This window comes from Ascidia mentula, chromosome 4 (assembly GCF_947561715.1).
Source record: "Ascidia mentula chromosome 4, kaAscMent1.1, whole genome shotgun sequence".
Lineage (NCBI taxonomy): Eukaryota > Metazoa > Chordata > Ascidiacea > Phlebobranchia > Ascidiidae > Ascidia > Ascidia mentula.
In genome coordinates, this window is record NC_138569.1 from 16,287,695 (window position 1) to 16,308,816 (window position 21,122).

The following is a 21,122-nucleotide window of genomic DNA, read 5'->3' on the forward strand; positions in this document are numbered from 1 at the left end:
TTTTATTGAGGAACATTAGTTCATCTTCATAAGTCACAAGCCCCAGAGTAATTGTTTTTGACAAACAAAGGAAACCGCCACCGGATGCCAAAAAGCAGATCACCTCCAAAACTTAATTTTTAGGATTTAGTTTAGATATACGACCTTTACTGATCCGTGGGAGGTCAATCAATGTGGCTGGTATGCTACTGGCTGCGTGCTGAGAAGTTGTACACCCTGTTAAGCAGTCATGGGGTTGCAGGTAGGTTAGCTAAAATTAAAAAATCTGCAAAATGAAAAGGTAATTGCTGTGATGGAAAATGTTTTAAGCTTTGAAAAAGTGGCCTGCAACCCTAAAAAGATTGGGCAGGTCTGCTCTAGCTCCACCGCGCGGATATTATTAAAAATAGTCCTCTAGCTCCACCGCACGGACGTTATTAAAAATAGTCCTCTAGCTCCACCACACGGATGTTGCTAAAAAAAGTCCTCTAGCTCCACTGCACGGATGTTTTTTAAAATATTCCTCTAGCTCCACCGCACGGATGTAATTAAAAATAGTCCTATAGCTCCACCGCACGGATGTAATTTAAAATAGTCCTCTAGCTCTACCGCACGGATATAATTAAAAAAAGTCCTATAGCTCCACCGCACGGATATAATTTAAAATAGACCTGTAGCTCCACCGGACGGATGTAATTTAAAATAGTCCTACAGCTCCACCGCACGGATGTAATTTAAAATAGTCCTCTAGCTCCACCGCACGGATGTTAATAAAAATAGTCCTTTAGCTCCACCACACGGATGTTGTTTAAAATATTCCTCTAGCTCTACCGCTCGGATGTTATTTAAAATAGTCTTCTAGCTCCACCGCACAGATGTCATTTAAAATAGTCCTCTAGCTCTACCGCACGGATGTAATTTAAAACAGTACTAGCCTATAGCTCCACCGCACGGATGTTGATAAAAAATAGTCCTCTAGACTATTTTAAATAACATCCGTGTGGTAGAGCTAAATGACCATTTTAAATAACATCCGTGTGGTAGAGCTAGAGGACTATTTTAAATAACATCCGTGCGGTGGAGCTAGAGGACTATTTTAAACAACATCCGTGTGGTGGAGCTAGAGGACTATTTTAAACAAACATCCGTGTGGTCTCGATTTATTTGTAGGTTAATTAAATATATATATCTGTGTGAACGCTGACGGTATAATTTAGCATAGTATTTTGATTAGAATGTAATTAATTTTAACAGTTCACATGGGGAACATGGTCCGCTTAACGCACACAAGCATTTCACATATTGCACAACTCAGCGGTTAAATAAATTCGTTGCATGACTGCGAAGACCCGGAAATATTAATGCTTTCCCGCGGGTTTTTGTTTGTGGTAAAACCATAGTGTACTCTTAAAACTAAAGTTCGAACAATCGTTTCGTTCGTTTGTAAATTACGTTTTTTTGCAAGACTACGTTGTGTTCGCTTTGTAGGCAGTATGTTTGGCGAAAAAGCACTTGAATTAATTAGGGAGTTTCACAGAAACAAAGACGGAAACTTGGGACCCTATAATGTAAGTGCATTTGTTTGTTGCAAAACATTTCTGAGTTGAGTCAATTAACTTGAGTGTACTGAATACAAAGAACATAAAGTAGTACACTGCTGTGCATTTTCCTTTTACATTAAAATTTGTTAAATTTCACAACAATTATAAAGTGTTGCCAAACCACTGCTCATTTAAAGGAAGATGGTGTCCGTCAAGTACTGGAAGAAATGCAAGTGCTGTATGAAGCAAATCAAAATGATGTGTAAGGTCTTGCAACCCCATAGTATTGTAAATGTACTTCACATGTAAAACCACAAAAGTAGCTTTTTGCCAAACAAACTAATACTGTTGGTGATAAACGAATGACTGATGTTTTTATGAAGTGCTCAATTGGTCCAGGATACATCAGACCAAACTTCCTTGACAGCTGTGCAGATAAGACATGACAGCCTGCAAAGAAACAAAAGATGCCTTATTGCATACTTGTAAGTTAAGTTTGTACCAGATTTGAAAGTTTGTTTTTTTGCGCAGAGGATTTTGTTTCGGCGATCGATAATTGCGCGGACGACCGCAATGTTTTCTGTATGTTGATGCATTAGCTCATTAATATTGCGAGGATTATTGGTACATTTTCGCAAAAGTTTTTACCTAAAAGAGACATTTTTTTCCAATCTGGAGTTTGTACCTAAAAGAGAATAGCCTAAAAAAACAAAAATAAATTCACTATTTTTTTTCTGTTCCAGCCTAGACTATGTTATGTGCAAAGTGAGTCAATGGTGATAAATCACAGGTTTATGTACATTTAATCAGTTATGATTGCAAACAAAATTTTTGATGGAAATGCTCGCACATCTAAATATTTTTTTTGAATTTTACAACAACACTGATGCCTCAATGGCAAGCCCCCAAACAATATATTTTGAAATATTTTTGTTCACATTAGGTATAACAGGTTAGCAAAAATTCGATCCCTGAGATGGGAGTTTGGCAGCGTTCTTCCACCTGACATAAAGAATAATATGTCGGAAAAGGAGGTATTTTGTGACATAATGTATATGTTTAGGTGTATATACAGTATTTGTGCTGTGTGTAGATGCAATGGTTTACAAGATACAATCGTTCTCTTGCAAACTATATGAGGTCACTCGGCCCTGGTGGTTTGGATCTTACTCAGGTTTGAACAGTGTTAATGTTAGGCAATTTTTTTCTTTTACTAGGCCAAGTGGTTAACTTCCATGTTGGCGTTCATATGAAAAGGTTATTTAAGTTGAGAAATGTCTGCACTCACAAAAATTTGTTATATCAAACATGTATTTTGTATCCTGTATGTATAGCAGTGATTTCCAAAATGGGTTGTAAGAAACCCTGAAGTTCCACAACAAAATATAAAGGGTTCCATGAACTATTCTCCAGTTTGTAGCAAAACTGCTGAACATGATCATTAAGTCTTACTACAAGAAATGCATGATAGCGAAGCCCAAAAGAAAAAAAAATAGGGCATGCGGACAAGAAAAGTTTGGGAAAAACTCCATAAAGATTTTACTGCTTATAAGTTGCAACTTTTGCATTACTCAGGACCTGCAGCCACCACAGAATGTGTACATTGAAGTGCGTTGTGTGGAGGACAAGGGAGAACTAGAACTGAATGACGGATCTCGAATTCTGTTGAAGAAGAACTCCTTGCACTATCTTCCTCGGTCACAGTGCGAACACCTCATTAGACAAGGTGTACTCAAACACATTACCTGATGAACTAAGTTGTCGTTGTTTTTGCCTGAGCCCGAAAACCAACACTGTGATATTTTTTACTTGGTTGTTGATAAACAGATGTGACCAGTACTACTTTACATACAAATGTTTTCTTGGCAAACTTTGTGGTGAAATATTTGAAAGTTGTTCCAAATCAACACAGTTACGTCCTCTAACTTTTTTCGAAATATATAGTCATTGAAAAAGTAGGCTTTATAAAATAACCGTATAAGCCCTATTTTGTGCGTTTTTTTTTAATCATCAGCCTGTCTATTTTGGTACAGAAAACTCGAAACATTTGGTTTGCCAATGTGATTTGCAGAACTGACTAATTGCATGAAATGTATTTGTTCAACAGAAAGTGCGACCACATGAAAAGAAAAAAATTCTAGACGTCATAGCAATACTGCGTGACAAAAGTTCGGTATAAAGTGGAGTAAAAACGGATCTTGGTAGTTTAAAAACAAGTGCACAGATATTAAAACTTTGTACTGGTAGTAAGGTGGCAGTAGGAAACGGTAAATTGAATACATTTGATAGAAATGGAAACGGTGGCTCATGCTACAAACACTGAACTGACGCGTCCTCGGCATGCGAACAATCGTGCTTTCCCCATCCACGATTGGGGCAATCCAAGAGACTGCTCTCCTTTCCCGTACAGCGTAGATTATCCAAATGGATTGGGCCCCGCCCACGACCGTATGCAGCCTGACTCAATGCTCGAATGGCAAGACGAAAGCCCAACGAACGACACACTACCTGCGCTTCCCTATTACCCCAGTAGTCGTCGCAGATTGTTCCCCAAGGTCCGTTGCCTCTCCGAATCTCCACACGACCGCGATCCCGCTGGGTTGCGCCAACGAGTCGATATGAAAGTGTGTTTTCTGTAGAAATGCGGTAAAGTTTAAACGACGAGCTGCTTGAAAGTTAAGGATCTGTGGTCGTGCATTTGAAATATGACAATCGCCACATTCTGATTTTACTTATTGGCTACTTATTAATGCAACAGCCGAATACGATCAAAGCATGCAAAGTTAACGATTTTCTGTAAATAACCTATTCTAAGTGCACAAAAGAAAAAAGAATGGTATGCGACCAATCAGTTTGTAAAATGTCGGAATATCTTCATAAAATGGAATTATGAACTTCATCACACACGCAAAACGTCACTGGGGCCCATGCACCCCAGTTAAGAAACCCTGCAATAATTAATCAGAACGAAACCCGCAACATAGTGTATCCACTCACAATGCTTTCACATATAGCTCCGCAAGTCATAGGTAGTAATCGTGCGGGACTATGTAATGGCAGAATTCACAAGTGCACGAATACAATATTGTATGACAGAAAATAAAACGAAGGTGTTGCTTGACAAATTAACTGTGCTTAGGTTACAACCAAAAGCGAGTTTTAACACAAAACATAATTACCTTGTTGGAACCATGACTGCTTTTTGCATATGGCACAAACTCAGCAAACGTGTTTTACGTGTAGAACGAACAAAAGTACATGCCACATGCAACAGCCCGCAAGCAAGCAAACACACAAATGACACAAATGGGGGATGCTCACCGGGAAGAAAGGAGGTATGTTATGCACGAGAGACAGTGGGCGACATTAGTAGTGATGTGACCAAAACAGGAGGAAAAACGAACCGAGATACACCGACAGATACCACGGTGCTACATTCGGGGAACTCCCGGGCATTGTCGAGCCTGACGGAAAAGATGTTGTCGTGATTTTTGGCGGTCAAAGAAAATAAAAAATGACGCCAGGACGCGATTGCTTAGTTTCAAAATAATACGAAATGCGCGGTGATGTACCACAAAAACATATATTACTCTGTCAAAGAAATAAATCCAAATACAAAACGTATGGGTAATATTGGTAATGCGTTTACGAGGTGAATATTTATTTGTTCTGAATGCTTTTAACCTGAACGCCCTGCAAGAACCGTCCCTAACCACATTCGTGCCCGGAAACTCCAAAACGGACAACGTGACCACTTCGGACTCACTAAGTGACCTAAAGTAACCTATCGGTACGCGGGAACTCCTCCCAGTGTGATGAGTCACGCGCGTTTGTCACACGAACCTGTAATCGGGGTGTACGGACTCGTTTGAGTTCCGGCTCCAACAACCACTGGTCGTGCCACGTTCGTTTCGCACTTCAGGGGATTTCCACGGCGCGACGGGTCCAGCAGCTTGTAAACCCTCCCGCCGAAGTTACCTTGCTCGGCGAAGTTCGTCCCCAAGATGTAGATCTCACCTATGGAATTGACTGATCACTGATACTATATTAAACTGTGTTATAAAGATTATGTACAAATTATAGCAGTGTTTCCCAAATTTTTCATCTGTCGAATCGGCACAAATGAACCACGTTCATGTCACGTGTGGCTTGAATTGGATTGTTAAACGTTGCATAGCCGACAACCTACCGCTCTCATCCTCTGCAAACGAAGTGATGTATTTCACGTGGCGGTTTGTTACGCCACCGTTGACACACACGTCATCACCACCCATGCATATCCTCCCCCTGTTCCACAAACCATTAGCTTCTTTCAGATAGAAGAGTTGCCTGCGAGAAACAAGAAGTCACAAATCAAGTAAATACACATCCAAAAACATTCGATTTGTTGCCGCAGGGTTGACAGGAAATTGCTACGTGAAAAAAATGTTAGGTTGATTAAAATACACAGCAACCAATTATTGTCAAGTACAATTTCCTGCAAATACAGTGAAATCAAGAACAATTATCCCACCCGTTGGACCAGTCGGCAAACAGGTATAATCCAGCCAGGTTGGGCGATTCGCAACCGCGGTAAACGTATCCTCCAGTAATGGATTTTCCCTCGGCGTGAGCGTATTCGCTGATTGGTGGTTCATGATCGCCTACGTCACAACAACCGCATGTTGGACAAGTTCCAAAATAGCTACAAACGCTTTTGGAAGTGTGCCTTGAGCGTTTAAAGGAATGCGCTTATTTGCCAAAAATTGCTGCCACGTATCGAATTTCTACATGAAGTCGCCACTTCTGATGAAATACTTGTTGCAGTCACCGTCATCATTGAACAAATGAAAGGGAAGTAATCTAATAATCCACTTGTATTGAAACTGGGCATTTAGCAATTTACTGCCTCTGCGGGGTGTTGTGACTATATTCAATATTGTAGTTATGACCGTGCCATCATCATCTTTATGGTCGGTTTTAATACGTCTCATGTTTGCTTAATTACTATCTGTAGCAAATTAGAAAAACACAATGCAATTACGACAAGTTCATTTGGAACCTATCTGACGCTACTGGAAACCCACTGCCTACATGTAAAAACCAATAGCGTTGATTACTGCTACTAAAATTCTTACGGATGTTTTTACAGAGTCCAGGCTTAAAGCAGGATTTTCCCTCAAATCCGTTCCAACCATAATTCTTTCCCTTCTTGATGATGTCGACCTCCTCGAACTTGTCCTGGCCCACGTCGGCGCAAAATATACGCCCGGCACCCTGTCCTGGAACCAATGTACAGTTTGTCAAGGTAAAGTTTGTTACCGGAATGCTTCCTGTTTTCTTTAGTCATCAGGTTTGTTTATATCGTGATGCACTATTGTCAGTCCAGTGTATTGCAATCCTATACGATAACCTGGGAAAGTGGATAATTCTTATCGCTTGGCACGTTTCCCCGAGGCACAACGAGGCCGGACAAGGTTTTTATAGAACAAGGGGCCCACACTGCATAGAAATTACTATGAACTTTCAAACACTATTCGCCCGCAAAGCGTATCATGACACAAAATCGTATAATTTCCTTTGGAATACCATTGGTATAACAACCCACAAGTCAAATTATAGAACAAACGCTCAAAAGCATTTTTCTCACCAGTGTCTTGATCGCCTTTATCCACTGAACATCGCCATGGGTTCCGAAGACCATACGCGAAAATTTCCGCTTTGGCGCCCGGTGTGAAAATAAACGGGTTGTCAGGGGGGATTCCGTATGCCTGACCTGCAGGTCTGTTGTCAACGTCGATTCGCAACGCTTTGCCCAACAGCGAACCTCTGTATATATTCAAGACGCTCGGTCGCAAAATGAAAGACGTAAAAACAATCACACATTGGCAAATTCCCTTTTCATTAGTTTACACAAGTATACATCCGGGACAACAACTCTCATATGTAACTACTCGATTATTCTCATCGGAATTAAAGCAACATCTGATTCGAGATACGTTGATTACACTTCCCAGGGTGAATCTACCAATAAATTTAATCAAACAGTTTTGTTTGGTGTTTTTTGAACCTAACAAAAAACGCACAAAGTTGCTTTTGCCGAAATACCAATTGAGAAAAAGTAATTTAAATCACATGTCCCGTACAACAACTGTTTATATACTTGTTTTGTGCATTGCCGAAGGGGTCGCCAGCTCTGCCACCGTCCCCGGTGAACACGTACAGGAGGCCGTCCACAAACAATAGCTTTCCGCCGTTGTGATTTGTAGCCGGCTGACTAAGATCAATAACCACCCGTTCCGTAGAACGAAGTGCTTTGTTCATGTCGCTGGAAACCTAAAAAAAGTTTTTTTTGCATTTTGTGACCTTATTTGTAACCAAAGCGCAAAACTACCTATGAGTCAATGTGTGTATATTGGGCAAGAACGTGCATGCGCTATATGTAATTTGTCTTTATACGAGATGGAAGGGGAGGCCCGCCCTGTTAACGGCGTTGGCAGTTGATCACAAATTTACATCGCGAACCACACTTTTTGCCAGAAATTTACATGTGGCATTTAAGGCATAAGGCATTGATCAAAAGTGGTTTCGAACCTTAAATTCGCTAACTCGTGACACATGTCTGCGGTTGAACCTCGTCGAGTAAAGGACGTAGAAAAACCCGTTGGTTCTGTAGTTTGGGTGAAAAACCAGGTCGAGTAATCCTCGTTCGTCGAACGCCCTGTAGACACAACAGAAGTCAACAACACGTATCTCAGGGATGTGCGATTCGGTGAAGAATGACTTGACAAATTGTTCGGAGCGACCGCCATTCGAACAGAAATTCATTGTTCACCTCCATGTAATCAAATGACACACTTTGTTGTCATGCAATTAATGCAACAAAAAACAACCAATAAGCCGGCAGTTTACAGACATGATCTGTGACACCATTGAGGTTGGCGGTATATAGATAGAACGTAGTCTATTTTTTTAAATTACAAACTCAAACAGATCGAGTAAAAACGATTCGATTCTTTCGATAGTCCACTAAACTTTTATCAATTTTTTCTACGAACCATTAACCGCAGTAAGACACCAATTGTACCTAAAAGTTTGATAGTAAATCACCTGCCGCTTGAATAGACTGACGCCTGGATGTCTAGAAAGGGTGGAGATAGACGTGTGAAGTCACTCAGGAACACCCAGATCACTCCACGTTGTTCAGCTACGAACAATCTGCAAAGCGATGACAATTACTGGCCAGCATCTTTTGAATTTCATGTCGGGTAAGCTGCGTAGGTGGTGTTTACTTATTATTAGCCTCTGGAAAATCGTGTAGGAATTGTGTATTTACATCAAAAGCGTGCAAGCGTTTGCTAAAATCGACATCTGACATTTACAGACGATGTGATGACAGTCACGTAGCGCACTTCACTTATTGCCACCTTGCTGAAAACACTTCAATTTAAAATATTCATTAGGCGCCCGGTTTATGGATGAACGGCCATAATTGATCGGAATGCCAGTCTAACCTATGCGTTCCATCGTGGGCTGCCGCAGCCGCGGTAGGTGTAAAAATATCGTTGACCACTTCTTTCACACACAACTGCACACAGTTTCCTACACAAAGCACAAAATACTCCCAATGAGAAAACCTTACAAGAACAATTTATCAACAAAATTGGTCAAAAAAGTGTTTTTACCCTAACCGTCTCAATAATGTAACAAGACATATACTAATGACACCATGAAAACACATTTGCTCTGCGTCGCAGCTGGCTTAATCCCCTTAGCATTAAATCATAACACGCTACCTTCTTCCGAAATCTGTACAGATCCAAGTCCTTGGGTGAGTTGGCTGTTGTTGAGAATGCTCGGGTAACAGTAGTCGGGGTCAGGCGAGGGCACAGGAAGGGAAACACTGAGGTTAAGTACAAAAGTACTGCACTCGGTAAACAAGTTTATCAGGTAGTCACCACATAGCGATGGGAAATCGTTCGGAACTAAGCTCGTCTCCGCATTGTATAAGTGGGCCGCGAAAGGTGAACAAACCTGAAAAACGTCTGCCAGTTAGCACCACAGTTCCATATGTATTTTTACATGCACACGGCAATGTGTTTGGATTGATATACATACCTGACACAGCACGTTTTTGACGTATGCGCCACACCTACTACGATCCGAATGGGAAAGTTTTGCGATCTCCGTGTTGTATTGCTCCCGTATTTGGCGGTCGTCGCCGCAGCACCCAAAGTTTTGGTAGTCCGTGCATAGCTGGATATCTCCACTAGGTCTACGCCAATACGTAGGTCCTACGTTTATGAAGGCAAAGCAACCCTTTTTTGACCAAATATTTTTAACTTACGTGAATGGAGGTTGGAAGTTCAGGCATTGTGGATGAGCAGATACGAGACCAGTAAACAGCAGAGTAAAAACAGTTGTATGCAGCATGATTGTGGTGCTGCATGGAATCTAACACCCTACTTGCACCTGTAAACGCATATATTTGTTTTGCACCATTACTTTCACAGTGACAAACAATACTATTTATCTAGTTGCACGGATACATATATGAAGCAGACAGTAATGTATAAAGATGTAACAAAAACAATATGTAAAGAATGAAATTACCGCTTTAACAATAGCATTAACACACACATACAAAATATATAAATGATAGGACAAAATTATTTTGGAGGGCTTGCATTATATCTCTGCGTTGCCAATCTGGTTGAAAGCTCGTCGGAACTCCTAAATTCACTGATGTCTGATGTCTTAATATCCACCAGGTCAGAAGTTCGAACATCACTGATATCAGAAATGTGAAACGAGTCTGAACTTCTCTTGAACTTCCTCCTGATTCGTTCATATGAAGAAGAATGGGACATGCTTGGTGGATGAGGGTTCCTAGACCTGGAAGTTGGTTCAGAGGCAAGGGATCGGATCACAGGGGAGTCTGATGGTTGAGGAATCGGCAACATGGGAGTCATCATCGCTGTAGCAACCGAAGATGATGTATCTGTATGTTTTGATTCACTTTCCTCAGTTATCGCACTTCTAGGCAAAGAGTACTTCCAGGAATTGGGGCTTTCCAAGTTTCCGCTACTTTTAGGTGAAACCTCAATAGATTCTTCCTCAAACTTTTCATCATCTGACACTTTTTTCAAGTAAGTAGCCCCCAAAGTCGGACTAAGTGACACATCTGATGTTGTAGGTTGAGGTGAAACTTCAAGTGACAAACGATGCGGTGAATCATGAGCTGCAAAATCAGTGGATAAGTCGACCCCAGTGTTTTGTGGGGATGATTCAAGATTGGTCAGGGCTGAAGTGGATCTCTCGAAGGACATTTGATCATCATCAAAGTCATCTGAATACTTGTATTTTTCGCTGGTTTCAATTGGCTGATCATCATCATTGTATGAAGAAGTGGCTGTTGGAAGTCTAATTTCTATGCTTTGTCGACTGAGGGCTCTTGGGGAAGGTGGATCCAGTACAGTGATGACATCTTCAGTGGTGGTATGCTTAAAGTCATCGATTGACAACTGTTCACTCACAAACTCTTCTGAAACTGAGTTTTCTGGTGTAATTGACTGGCTATCAAGTGGTGCCTCCACATGTTTCTTAACTGTGGCCTGTTTTTTACTTATGGGTACTTTCTTAGAAGTGATTTTCTTTTTTCTTCTTTGTTTTGGGGACAATTTTGCTTCTTTTTCTTGCTTTTGATTTAATTCCATTCGTAAGCGCATAGACTTTGTCATACCATATTGAAGGGGATATTGTAAAGGTTTTTTCTCAGTCATTCTTGTAGTGCTTCCTTTTTTTCTTGCACTTAAAGCAACTGGTTTTGGTCTGCCTTTGGAATAACCTATTGAAATTGGTCTGTTTTGGGCACCTTCCACGTTTTTAAGCTGTTGAGAAAGTTGTTGTGGTGGATAAACCTCAGGTGCTGATGTGGGCTGATCAAAGCCTAACTCCAAAACTTCTTTTACCAATGCCTGAAGAACTGGATACTGTTCAAGATTTTTAGCATCAGTTTGTGTTGCTTCACACTTCTGGTCACCTGTTATGTTAACAGAAAGAAACCGTCTTTCCTCAACCTCTGCAGTTTTTAGCTTTTTATTAGGATTTTTGGTTTTCTTGTCACTGTCCCTGGTGGGATTTAATGACTTTTGGTTGGTCTGGTCAACTTTCAAAATATTTTCTCTTTCTGGTTTGTTAGGACTTTCCTTGCCCTCTTCTCTTTCTGCTGCATAAAATAATGCAGGCGGACAAAACACATTGTCCTCTGGCATTGTGTCCGGTTTTTCACAGTTTTCAATTCTAACCAGTGGGGGCTCCTTTTCAGATAATGCCACAGCAGAGAGGTGTGGTATTATGGAATGACCAAGGCTTGTCAATTTGTATGTTATATCCACATGGCCAACAGTAGCATGCATAAAGTTAGTGAGGGTGATTTTTCCAGTTGCTCCATGACAGGTTGTTCTGTGGATTCCGTTGGTTTGCAAATCACCAATAATTTCTTTGACTGTTTGTTTCAAGCTAAATGAACTTGATCCAATGCATTTCTTTTCAGAGGACTTATCCAAGACAATGAGGTATATCTCAGTTGAACGTAGCTGCTCATAAAGTCGAGTGGGACTGATTTTGAATAGACAAGACTTTCCCTTCTGGAACTGATAGACGTTTTCCTGTGATTGTAGCTTTCGGCTGTTGTCCGAATGAATTACGATTGTGGGATAGTCAAGAAATGCAACTGCGATGTACGGAATTTCGCATTGTACTCTTTTCTTTAAAGTCAACACGTCAACAGCGATTTCAAAACAAAAAACTGACTCCATCATCGAAAATGTTCAGACAGCTTTCCGCAAACAAATCTCAAAACAATTGCTGTTGCTGCACTCATTTGCACTTTGCAAGTTTGACAATTCTTAAATCCAGCTGTTATGACATATATTTCAGAAAAGCTTCACAATCTTTAAAAATATTCTGATCAACTTGCTGTCATCTTTTGTGATTCAAGTTTAAAAAAATATTGCAGTAAACAACTGCGATATAAAGGTGCCCCAATGAGAAAGGGTTAACATGGTTTCAATCACACTTTAAAATTCTTGTCTATCGACCCTGAATCTTCTGTTTCATAGTTCTGCTTCAAGTTGCGGACATCTCTATGCTGAGAAGGCCCAGGGCGAGTTCAGTTTAAAAAGAAAATTTTCAGTCTGTGTTGCCGGAGGGGATAATTTTGCAAGTTATAACGTTGTTTTAGGCTGATGGCCAAAGCAGCGGTTCATCGCACGGCAAAACTTATGTACCAGTTATGGTCTGCCACACAAAACAGAAACCATAACAAAAGTACCCACGGCATTTAGAAGCTTGTTGAAATAAATCAGAAGCTTTTGATGTTCTCCAAAATAATATTTTAAACGCTGCACGCTATTTACATACTTCACAATAATGAAAGTTTTGTGACTTGCCAATAAGCAATAACACACATTATCGAAGCAATACATATAGCCTATAGGTACAGCCTTAAAACTTACATAGCATTGATTTCCCCTTTACATAAAATCGAAACCAGTCATTCGTAATCGTTATTTCCATTTAAATACATACAATTTTTAAAATATAAGGTGTTAAAAACAGTTGCAAAGATATGAATAATGAATCCGCAACCACCGCTCTGTTTAAACATTTACATGGATGATTTTACTTGGTGCGCTCATGGCTACTAAAATACAATGCAAATATGCGCCTGAAGCATCAACACAGCAAAATTGAAACGGGATCCGATAAACACGTGAAGCAGGTCACATTATGCTATGGCTTTTACACACTGCATATTTCGTCAAAAAGTTACCGTATCAACATATATGGTTGTTATTTAAGTTACCCTTATACATAACTCCATCTTAGCGTAGAAAGGATTTCATCTGTTATGCCGTTTTTATCGAAGCTAATCGAATATCGTTACGACCAGCAACAAGACCAGCGAGATGAGGGAAGCATAAAAGGTGGCTTACTGACTTGGAGTTTAACCCGCCTTACAGCCGAACTCAAAAAATACTGACATTCACGCATTAAAAAATACATCGTGCAAAAAATTAAGTGCTCAGTGCTACGTCTTCGGGCTGGTGTTCTTGTGGAAAGGCAAAAGTCGCAAGTCAGTGTCTTTGTCGATAACGCAGCGTTGCATCAATTCCAGGTAGGTGAGATTCTCGTTTGTATTCGGATCGAAGAAACCTTTCGTGTCGTCTGATGGATCCTCGAGGATCCCGTGCAGTCGTCTGTCAAACAGACCTCGGTCAAAAGCCGCGTCTACTGGGAGTCGATGGTTGGCATGAGGGTCAATAATCCCCCCGGTAGCTATCTGGGCCTCCAAGAGCCGAATGCCGTGACTCTCCACAACCAGTTTGCGCTGCATCGCATCAAACAGTGAAAGCGGCACCGGGCTTAGTTTGGTTTGGTAACCGAGAACTGCCCTCTCGGCTCTTATGAGGAGGGCTTCGAACTGACGGTCGATCAACCCCTGCTTTGTTGCTTCAACTACAGTCATCTTTTTTCCATTTTGCGGATTTATGATGCTTCCAGTAGCAGCCTGGGCTTCTAGTAGGCTGACAGCTGTTCCGCGACGAATGATTCCTTGTTTGGTTGCGTCATACAAGGACATGACGTCACCGTTATCAAAGAGGAGACCGGCTATCGGCTCCTCGCCATGAAGGTACTGCTGTAGATCTTGCGCAACCTGTTTTTCTTCCACTTCGCCAAACTCCAACTTCTTGATCGTGTCCTCCGTTACGAGGCCGGTTTTGAATAGATCCAGCAGCTTGACGACCCGCCTCCAACCAGAGGTAAACACAATTTCTTCCCGTTTTTTAGCTGGCGTTGGTATGGGCTCCTCAGTACCTTGGTATGTAGATTCGTCAGGCGATTGTAGAGCGGTGACTTCTTCTACCACTTGTTCTTTTATGTCGTCCTCCTCAGCTGTGCGTAGCTCCTCTTTTGGTTTGTTTTCCTCTTCCGCCACAGGGTTATTCTCTTCTTTTTTATCCTCATTACTTGGTTCCTCATCTTTTGTATATTCTTCTCTTGGATCCTCTTTTCTTGGATCCTCTTGCTTTTCTGGGGAACCAATGGTTTCCAAATAGCTGCCGGATTCGGAAGATGTATCTTTACTTTTAGGTGCTTTGGTTTCAACAGAAGCAACTCCCTGAGCCACTTGAAGATCTGTGACTGCATCATCCGATAGCGAAGAGTTGGAAGAGAGCGACGAAGAAGACGAAGAGATGGCGTCGTCTTCCCTTTGTTGATTTTTCTCTTTCACTTTTTTTTCTTTTTCTAAATCTTTGTGCCATTTCTCTATGGCTTGCTCTGAGGCGTTTCTTTCATCTTTAGGCTGAAAACCAAAATCTTAAATTACTACAACACCTGTGCACTGGGCACAATTTTGTGCCTGATACCACGATACTATTTCCAAAATCTTTTAACGCAAACTTGTTTAAACACAAAAAATCTTTTAACGTATGTTTAAACAAATGCACAGCTCATACAATAAAAAGTTTCAAAAATATAACATTTTTTCTGCAAATCTTAATATACTTAGCAAGGATACAGCACCTTTCTTGATGCAGTTACTGCCACTTTGTAGGGTGCGGCGTTGCTCAGAATACTCAATGCGTCTTCGTATTTCATAGAATCAAAAAATACTGTGACGCTGTCGATGACATCACCTTAAGTAATATATACGTTTTAAAACAATTACATGGAAGTCATCACTTTTTTACCTTGTTTTAACATATTGTTTGCCGGACCGGAATGGCGTACGTCAGAAACAACCACGTCACCGTCGTCGCCGGGCATGACGTCAAAACCGTTGGTAGGAGGGCTTTTTTGGTCGAGTAAGACCGTGAAAATCTTGGCATAATGAAATGTATATTTGTAAAAAATTGAAAGCTGTATTAGCTTGTAACTATTAAATTGTATCTCTTGGCCGTATGAGTGTCGAGAAACGGCCTTAAAAACAACGAGGTCAACATGAAAGCTATATTACCTCGTCGTCGCCATCTTGTGGTGGTTGTGCATGCGTATCATCAACCTCCGGTAACGGAGATATTCCGTTCTGAAAATGAGATACGAAAAACAGTTACATGAGCTTTACGCGTTTTATACGGCCAAACCTTTGAAAAACACCATGGTATACCAATAGGCCCACAAAGCACGTAACTATTTACAAGTAAAGTGGGAATTCACACAGGGTCAAAGAAAAAGATTAGGAACGTCTGCTTATAATCAACTTTTCCTGCTGGTTACAGTCTGTTTTTGAAAGTCTACCGCAAATAGCTGGCTTTGCAGCAAAGCATGCGTGACCTGAATGTCAACTGCAGTGTTTTGAAGTTATTTTTACTGTATCGCAGTATCGTCTCTGCTGCGTATCAACCAAAAGATAATTCCGGCGATTGTGTTGTTATTGACTCAACGGATTTTTGATTTTTGAAGTTAGCTAAATGTTAACAAGCTTATTCCAGTTCAGGACGCAAAAACAATTTGATGCCATAAGGTAACAGTCCCTTCCTGCCCCATAACCATACACTTATTTTCATGACGGAAACAACAGTTAACCTGTAACCAGATTATTTGGAATGGACTTTTGTCATATTTTAAGTAATGTTAATTATCACACTGATCTGTTTTGAGTCTGCCGAGACTTTTTAACAACCTTGTAACAAATATCTTTTCGCAGTAAACAAAGTAGTGGGAGTTGGAAATATAAACAAAAAATAACTGCGTGTTTAATAACAACGTTAGCTTACGGTTGTTGGATGTTGTGTGAGTCCATCCGTGACCACTTCCTTCAAAGAGCTTGCGTCGGAATCAGGTTCGGGCTGAGGAACTGCCCCATGACCTTAATATAAAGCGAAGAAATGTCAAGCTTGACGTCGTGCTGTTGTGGTTGGATATATCGGGGTGTGTCTAGTTGGTCTGCCCTTTAAATCGTTGGGAGTTGACTGTATTTTTTCTTTTGTTCATTTCATGCGAATAACTGGTAACAAAACTTTTGTAACATTTTCGCTAATCCAACCTTTTTAGGGTACTAAACAAATAAATAAGGCAGTATTACTGCATACAAGCGATATCAACTTCATTCAGGGTTTATCGCCTCCCTGTGGAAACTCTTTCCGTCTAATAAATCCCATTTTATACGTTAAAAATCGCTGTGAAGTCATCATAACTGATTATGGTATAGCTGTCATAACTATTTAAAGCAACTAGATTTGGGAAATACCAATAGAATTTCGACTCGCCACCAAAGGGTTGTCGATTCCGCCAAGTTCCGACGATGGCTTCTTTTCTACAAAATAAACAACACTCATTAGCGGTTTGCAGCACTGGCTGGTGTGAATCCCAAAGGGAAGGCAACAGCTGACATGAGGGGATGTGTGGAATTACTACGACCGCAGGTTGCCGTATTTTATGACGTCGATCAATGACAGAATTTAGGCACTGAATATTACGAGTGTAAATTACACTTTCATTCTTTTTTTTAATTCCACCGGGATTAGAACCCTGTTCTGGGTACATTGGTCGGGCGCATGACCAATGCTGCCAATCACCCGACAGATGAAAATTACACTTCGAGAATCAAAAAATACCGTGACGCTGTCGATGACATCACCTTGAGTAATATATACGTTTTAAAACAATTACATGGAAGTCATGACCTTCTTACCTTGTTTTAACTTATTGTTTGCCGGACCGGAATGGCGTACGTCAGAAACAACCACGTCACCGTCGTCGCCGGGCATGACGTCAAAACCGTTGGTAGGAGGGCTTTTTTGGTCGAGTAAAACCGTGAAAATCTTGGCATAATGAAATGTATATTTGTCAAAAATTGAAGGCTGTATTAGCTTGTAACTATTAAATTTTATCTCTTGGCCGTATGAGTGTCGAGAAACGGCCTTAAAAACAACAAGGTCAACATGAAAGCGAGTACCTCGTCGTCGCCATCTTGTGGTTGTTGTGCATGCGTATCATCAACCTCCGGTAACGGAGATATTCCATTCTGTAAATGAGATACGAAAAACAGTTACATGAGCTTTAAGTGTTTTATACGGCTAAACCATTGCAAAACACTATAGTATACCAATAGGCCCACAAAGCACGTAAATATTTACAAGTAAAGTGGGAATTCACACAGGGTCTAATAAAAAGATTAGGAACGTCTGCTTATAATCAACTTTTCCTGCTGGTTACAGTCTGTTTTTGAAAGTCTACCGCAAATAGCTGGCTTTGCAGCAAAGCATGCGTGACCGGAATGTCAACTGCAGTGTTTTTGAAGTCATTTTTACTGTATCGCAGTATCGTCTCTGCTGCGTATCAACCAAAAGATAATTCCGGCGATTGTGTTGTTATTGACTCAACGGAATTTTGATATTTGAAATTAGCTAAATGTTAACAAGCTTATTCCAGTTCAGGACGCAAAAACAATTTGATGCCATAAGGTAACAGTTCCTTCCTGCCCCATAACCATACAATTATTTTCATGACGGAAACAACAGCTAACCTGTAACTAGATTATTTGGAATGGACTTTTGTCATATTTAAAGTAATGTTAATTATCACACTGGTTTGTTTTGAGTCTGCCGTGACTTTTCAACAACCTTGTAACAAATATCTTTCCGCAGTAAACAAAGTAGTGGGAGTTGGAAATATAAACAAAAAATAACTGCGTGTTTAATAACAACGTTAGCTTACGGTTGTTGGATGTTGTGTGAGTCCATCCGTGACCACTTCCTTCAAAGAGCTTGCGTCGGAATCAGGTTCGGGCTGAGGAACTGCCCCATGACCTTAATATAAAGCGAAGAAATGTCAAGCTTGACGTCGTGCTGTTGTGGTTGGATATATCGGGGTGTGTCTTATTGGTCTGCCCTGTAAATCGTTGGGAGTTGACTGTATTTTTTCTTTTGTTCATTTCATGCGAATAACTGGTAACAAAACTTTTGTAACATTTTCGCTAATCCAACCTTTTTAGGGTACCAAATAAATAAGGTAGTATTACTGCGTACAAGCGATATCAACTTCATTCAGGGTTTATCGCCTCCCTGTGGAAACTCTTTCCGTCTAATAAATCCCATTTTATACGTTCAAAATCTCTGTGAAGTCATCATAACTGATTATGGTATAGCTGTCATAACTATTTAAAGCAACTAGATTTGGGAAATACCAATAGAATTTCGACTCGCCACCAAAGGGTTGTCGATTCCGCCAAGTTCCGACGATGGCTTCTTTTCTACAAAATAAACAACACTCATTAGCGGTTTGCAGCACTGGCTGGTGTGAATCCCAAAGGGAAGGCAACAGCTGACATGAGGGGATGTGTGGAATTACTACGACCGCAGGTTGCCGTATTTTATGACGTCGATCAATGACAGAATTTAGGCACTGAATATTACGAGTGTAAATTACACTTTCATTCTTTTTTTTAATTCCACCGGGATTAGAACCCTGTTCTGGGTACATTGGTCGGGCGCATGACCAATGCTGCCAATCACCCGACAGATGGAAATTACACTTCGATTCTAGAAAAATGTCATTAGATTGGCGCCTTAACTTCCAATGCCGTATGTCATAGGTGCAAAATAAACAACATGTCAGTAATGAAACAAGTAATGAAACAGAAAAAGCCTTGTTGAAGCACACGGTGATATAGAAAACGCCAACATACAAATTGAAGGGCGTTAACGTCACGCACAGACGAAGACATTTAACAGCGCGTCGATTTCTATATGGTACGTCTATCACCAATGGCCGAACGCAATATGAGCCCATTAAGACACAATGACTGTTCGTAGTGTGAATAATCTATTCATGGAATATGCCGTGTTACATAGCATTACAAGTGACAAGAGCAGTCATGACGCGAAGTTTATTACAAAAGCTAAAGTAGGTGTGACGTTTTATGAAAGGCCGGCATATGGGATGTTACAAAGTAGGTGGCAAATTTGAAAAAAAACGTTGACATTTATATCTGGTTTTATTGCAAGTTTTGCACCGAACTGACGTTTGCAATGTCCGCTGGCAAAAAGGGGATAAAACTAATAACATCCCTTTATTTATAACTGATATCAAGAAAAGCTCTGTGCTATCGAAACTGCGGTGTAAATATTTGATCTTTCACAAACACTAAATGTTCGATCTACACATTTTTACAGTGTGAAGGTTCGAACACAATGGATAAGCAAAGCAAAATATATACGGCCTCGTTGTCATGACGTGCATCGTGGCATAAAAACCTACAGCAAAGACAACAACATGCGTATGGTTTAAGTGACTTCTATATGCATGTGGTTACCCACCATCGTCTGCAGGATTCGGACCTGAATAGAATGCACAACGAATATCGTAAAACGCGATTGTCTTTATCTTACAAATCGCTATTTTCGAAACGTCTATATATGGAAGTTACCCACTGCAGGTCACGTTGTTTTCACATACGAAATAAAAATGGAAATCTTCGGCAGTTAGCAATGTAGCGCCACAATTTAACCATTAAGACAGTGCAACAATTGGAAAGAATTATCTACTTAGCTGCGACCTCGTAAACATATTTATTCGGATTATGCCCATGTACGGAGTTGACCGAATAAGCCTGTATTTCTATTTGCAAATAAATTCGTCACATTGTAAACAGGGTTTAATATATATCTCTGCTTCCAAATATACTTGCAACGAATACAACATTATCAATAAAAAAATATACAAGCGTTGGACTTACCTTTGCAGCAGCATTTCTTAATCAAATATACCACAGCGGTAACAGCGATAATAGAGCCAAGGATACAGAGAAAGACCACTATTACCGTTGGAACTAGCTGGGCTGTCATATCCGTACTTCAAGTGCGATGAGCTAGCCCGCAGTGTGGTTATGCGAGTGAACCCAGCTCGATGAGCCCGACGAAGAAAGAAATCGCGCATTCCTTGTACGCACGACGTCACAATGAGGCCTCGTCCTGCCCGAATGAGCACGGGTAGAGGCTCACAAAATGACCCTATCTTTCTCGAAAATCCTCTGTCGCATGTCCGTCCCATTGGCACACAATCGTGTTGCACAAACTGTAGGCAATGTTAGTGGAACCCTATATTTTATACCATAGTGACTAAACCAACCCTTCTTTCTCTTTTGTGATTCTTGTAGTTTGGGTTGTTGTGCTAACACAAACTTGCTGCGGAAGGGTCGGCGCGTGTGAGATTCGTGTTTACGGAAGACAGAAACAGTGCATTTGGTATGATATAATATTCATAGAACTAAGCATACAAACGAAACCGAACGCATGTAAATTTCAAAGCAAAATGCCATTCGCATGAATTGACTCCCTCCTTAACCGCATCCGCGTCGTGTGAAAGAAAACAACAACAATACTACAGAAGCGATAAAAGTTTTCGAAGCGGTTCACGTTTTTCTCTCAATTGTTAGGAAGCCTAAATGTCAACATCCTCCACCACATCAATGCTGGGAACGGAATTTGAATCAGCGACATATGCGGGATGATCCAACGTTGTTGAAACTATGATCGTTGAACTGATGTTAAAATTTCAGTTTTTAGCAAACCAGTGTGGTTTCGGTATTTAATACCTTCAGTAACTTCGTGT

The 21,122-nt window shown here is 40.6% G+C and overlaps 4 protein-coding genes across 7 annotated transcripts; 1 reads left to right on the forward strand and 3 right to left on the reverse strand.

The window, feature by feature from the left end:
- The first annotated feature begins 1,391 nt into the window (after positions 1-1,391).
- Positions 1,392-3,490, forward strand: LOC145897239 (DNA replication complex GINS protein PSF1-like). The gene is made up of 6 exons (XM_082985434.1): positions 1,392-1,547; positions 1,718-1,782; positions 1,904-2,005; positions 2,464-2,554; positions 2,614-2,694; positions 3,096-3,490. The coding sequence occupies exons 1-6, from the start codon at positions 1,473-1,475 to the stop codon at positions 3,267-3,269; spliced, it is 588 nt and encodes a 195-aa protein (XP_082841560.1). The 5' UTR covers positions 1,392-1,472; the 3' UTR covers positions 3,270-3,490.
- A 123-nt stretch (positions 3,491-3,613) lies between these two features.
- LOC145897238 (HHIP-like protein 2) lies at positions 3,614-9,993 on the reverse strand. 3 transcript variants are annotated; one of them, XM_082985431.1, is made up of 14 exons: positions 9,847-9,993; positions 9,618-9,774; positions 9,296-9,533; positions 9,014-9,101; positions 8,610-8,717; positions 8,094-8,220; positions 7,663-7,835; positions 7,150-7,328; positions 6,638-6,781; positions 6,034-6,163; positions 5,710-5,849; positions 5,364-5,537; positions 4,925-4,984; positions 3,614-4,153 (listed from the first exon to the last, which is right to left on the reverse strand). In XM_082985431.1, the coding sequence occupies exons 1-14, from the start codon at positions 9,930-9,932 to the stop codon at positions 3,831-3,833; spliced, it is 2,127 nt and encodes a 708-aa protein (XP_082841557.1). In that variant the 5' UTR covers positions 9,933-9,993; the 3' UTR covers positions 3,614-3,830. The 3 variants fall into 3 exon arrangements, with proteins under 3 accessions (XP_082841557.1, XP_082841558.1, XP_082841559.1); XM_082985433.1 differs by having other exon boundaries at positions 4,014-4,153; positions 4,842-4,984; XM_082985432.1 differs by lacking the exon at positions 4,925-4,984 and having other exon boundaries at positions 3,616-4,153.
- A 159-nt stretch (positions 9,994-10,152) lies between these two features.
- On the reverse strand, positions 10,153-12,384 carry LOC145897237 (uncharacterized). Its single transcript, XM_082985430.1, has one exon. It carries the CDS (start codon positions 12,320-12,322, stop codon positions 10,169-10,171), a length of 2,154 nt encoding a protein of 717 aa, XP_082841556.1. The 5' UTR covers positions 12,323-12,384; the 3' UTR covers positions 10,153-10,168.
- Positions 12,385-12,885: 501 nt separating this feature from the next.
- On the reverse strand, positions 12,886-20,381 carry LOC145897839 (uncharacterized). 2 transcript variants are annotated; one of them, XM_082986289.1, is made up of 11 exons: positions 20,248-20,381; positions 18,697-18,762; positions 18,228-18,319; positions 17,467-17,535; positions 17,203-17,332; positions 16,759-16,824; positions 16,286-16,377; positions 15,526-15,594; positions 15,260-15,389; positions 15,093-15,205; positions 12,886-14,871 (listed from the first exon to the last, which is right to left on the reverse strand). In XM_082986289.1, the coding sequence occupies exons 1-11, from the start codon at positions 20,354-20,356 to the stop codon at positions 13,594-13,596; spliced, it is 2,214 nt and encodes a 737-aa protein (XP_082842415.1). In that variant the 5' UTR covers positions 20,357-20,381; the 3' UTR covers positions 12,886-13,593. The 2 variants fall into 2 exon arrangements, with proteins under 2 accessions (XP_082842415.1, XP_082842416.1); XM_082986290.1 differs by lacking the exons at positions 15,260-15,389; positions 15,526-15,594; positions 16,286-16,377; positions 16,759-16,824.
- Positions 20,382-21,122: the final 741 nt, after the last annotated feature.

Excerpts from the sequence above, each read along its gene's own strand:
- LOC145897839 (XM_082986289.1), bottom strand. The coding sequence starts at position 20,356 with ATGACAGCCCAGCTAGTTCCAACGGTAATAGTGGTCTTTCTCTGTATC. Across the intron at positions 18,320-18,696 it reads GGCGAGTCGAAATTCTATTG|GTCATGGGGCAGTTCCTCAG; the intron begins GTATTTCCCAAA and ends CTTTATATTAAG. Across the intron at positions 16,378-16,758 it reads GGCGAGTCGAAATTCTATTG|GTCATGGGGCAGTTCCTCAG; the intron begins GTATTTCCCAAA and ends CTTTATATTAAG.
- LOC145897237 (XM_082985430.1), bottom strand. The coding sequence starts at position 12,322 with ATGATGGAGTCAGTTTTTTGTTTTGAAATCGCTGTTGACGTGTTGACT.
- LOC145897238 (XM_082985431.1), bottom strand. The coding sequence starts at position 9,932 with ATGCTGCATACAACTGTTTTTACTCTGCTGTTTACTGGTCTCGTATCT. Across the intron at positions 8,718-9,013 it reads GCCCACGATGGAACGCATAG|ATTGTTCGTAGCTGAACAAC; the intron begins GTTAGACTGGCA and ends ATCGCTTTGCAG. Across the intron at positions 6,164-6,637 it reads TGGACTCTGTAAAAACATCC|GCGATCATGAACCACCAATC; the intron begins GTAAGAATTTTA and ends GTTGTGACGTAG.
- LOC145897239 (XM_082985434.1), top strand. The coding sequence starts at position 1,473 with ATGTTTGGCGAAAAAGCACTTGAATTAATTAGGGAGTTTCACAGAAAC. Across the intron at positions 2,006-2,463 it reads AGATGCCTTATTGCATACTT|GTATAACAGGTTAGCAAAAA; the intron begins GTAAGTTAAGTT and ends TGTTCACATTAG. Across the intron at positions 2,695-3,095 it reads GTGGTTTGGATCTTACTCAG|GACCTGCAGCCACCACAGAA; the intron begins GTTTGAACAGTG and ends TGCATTACTCAG.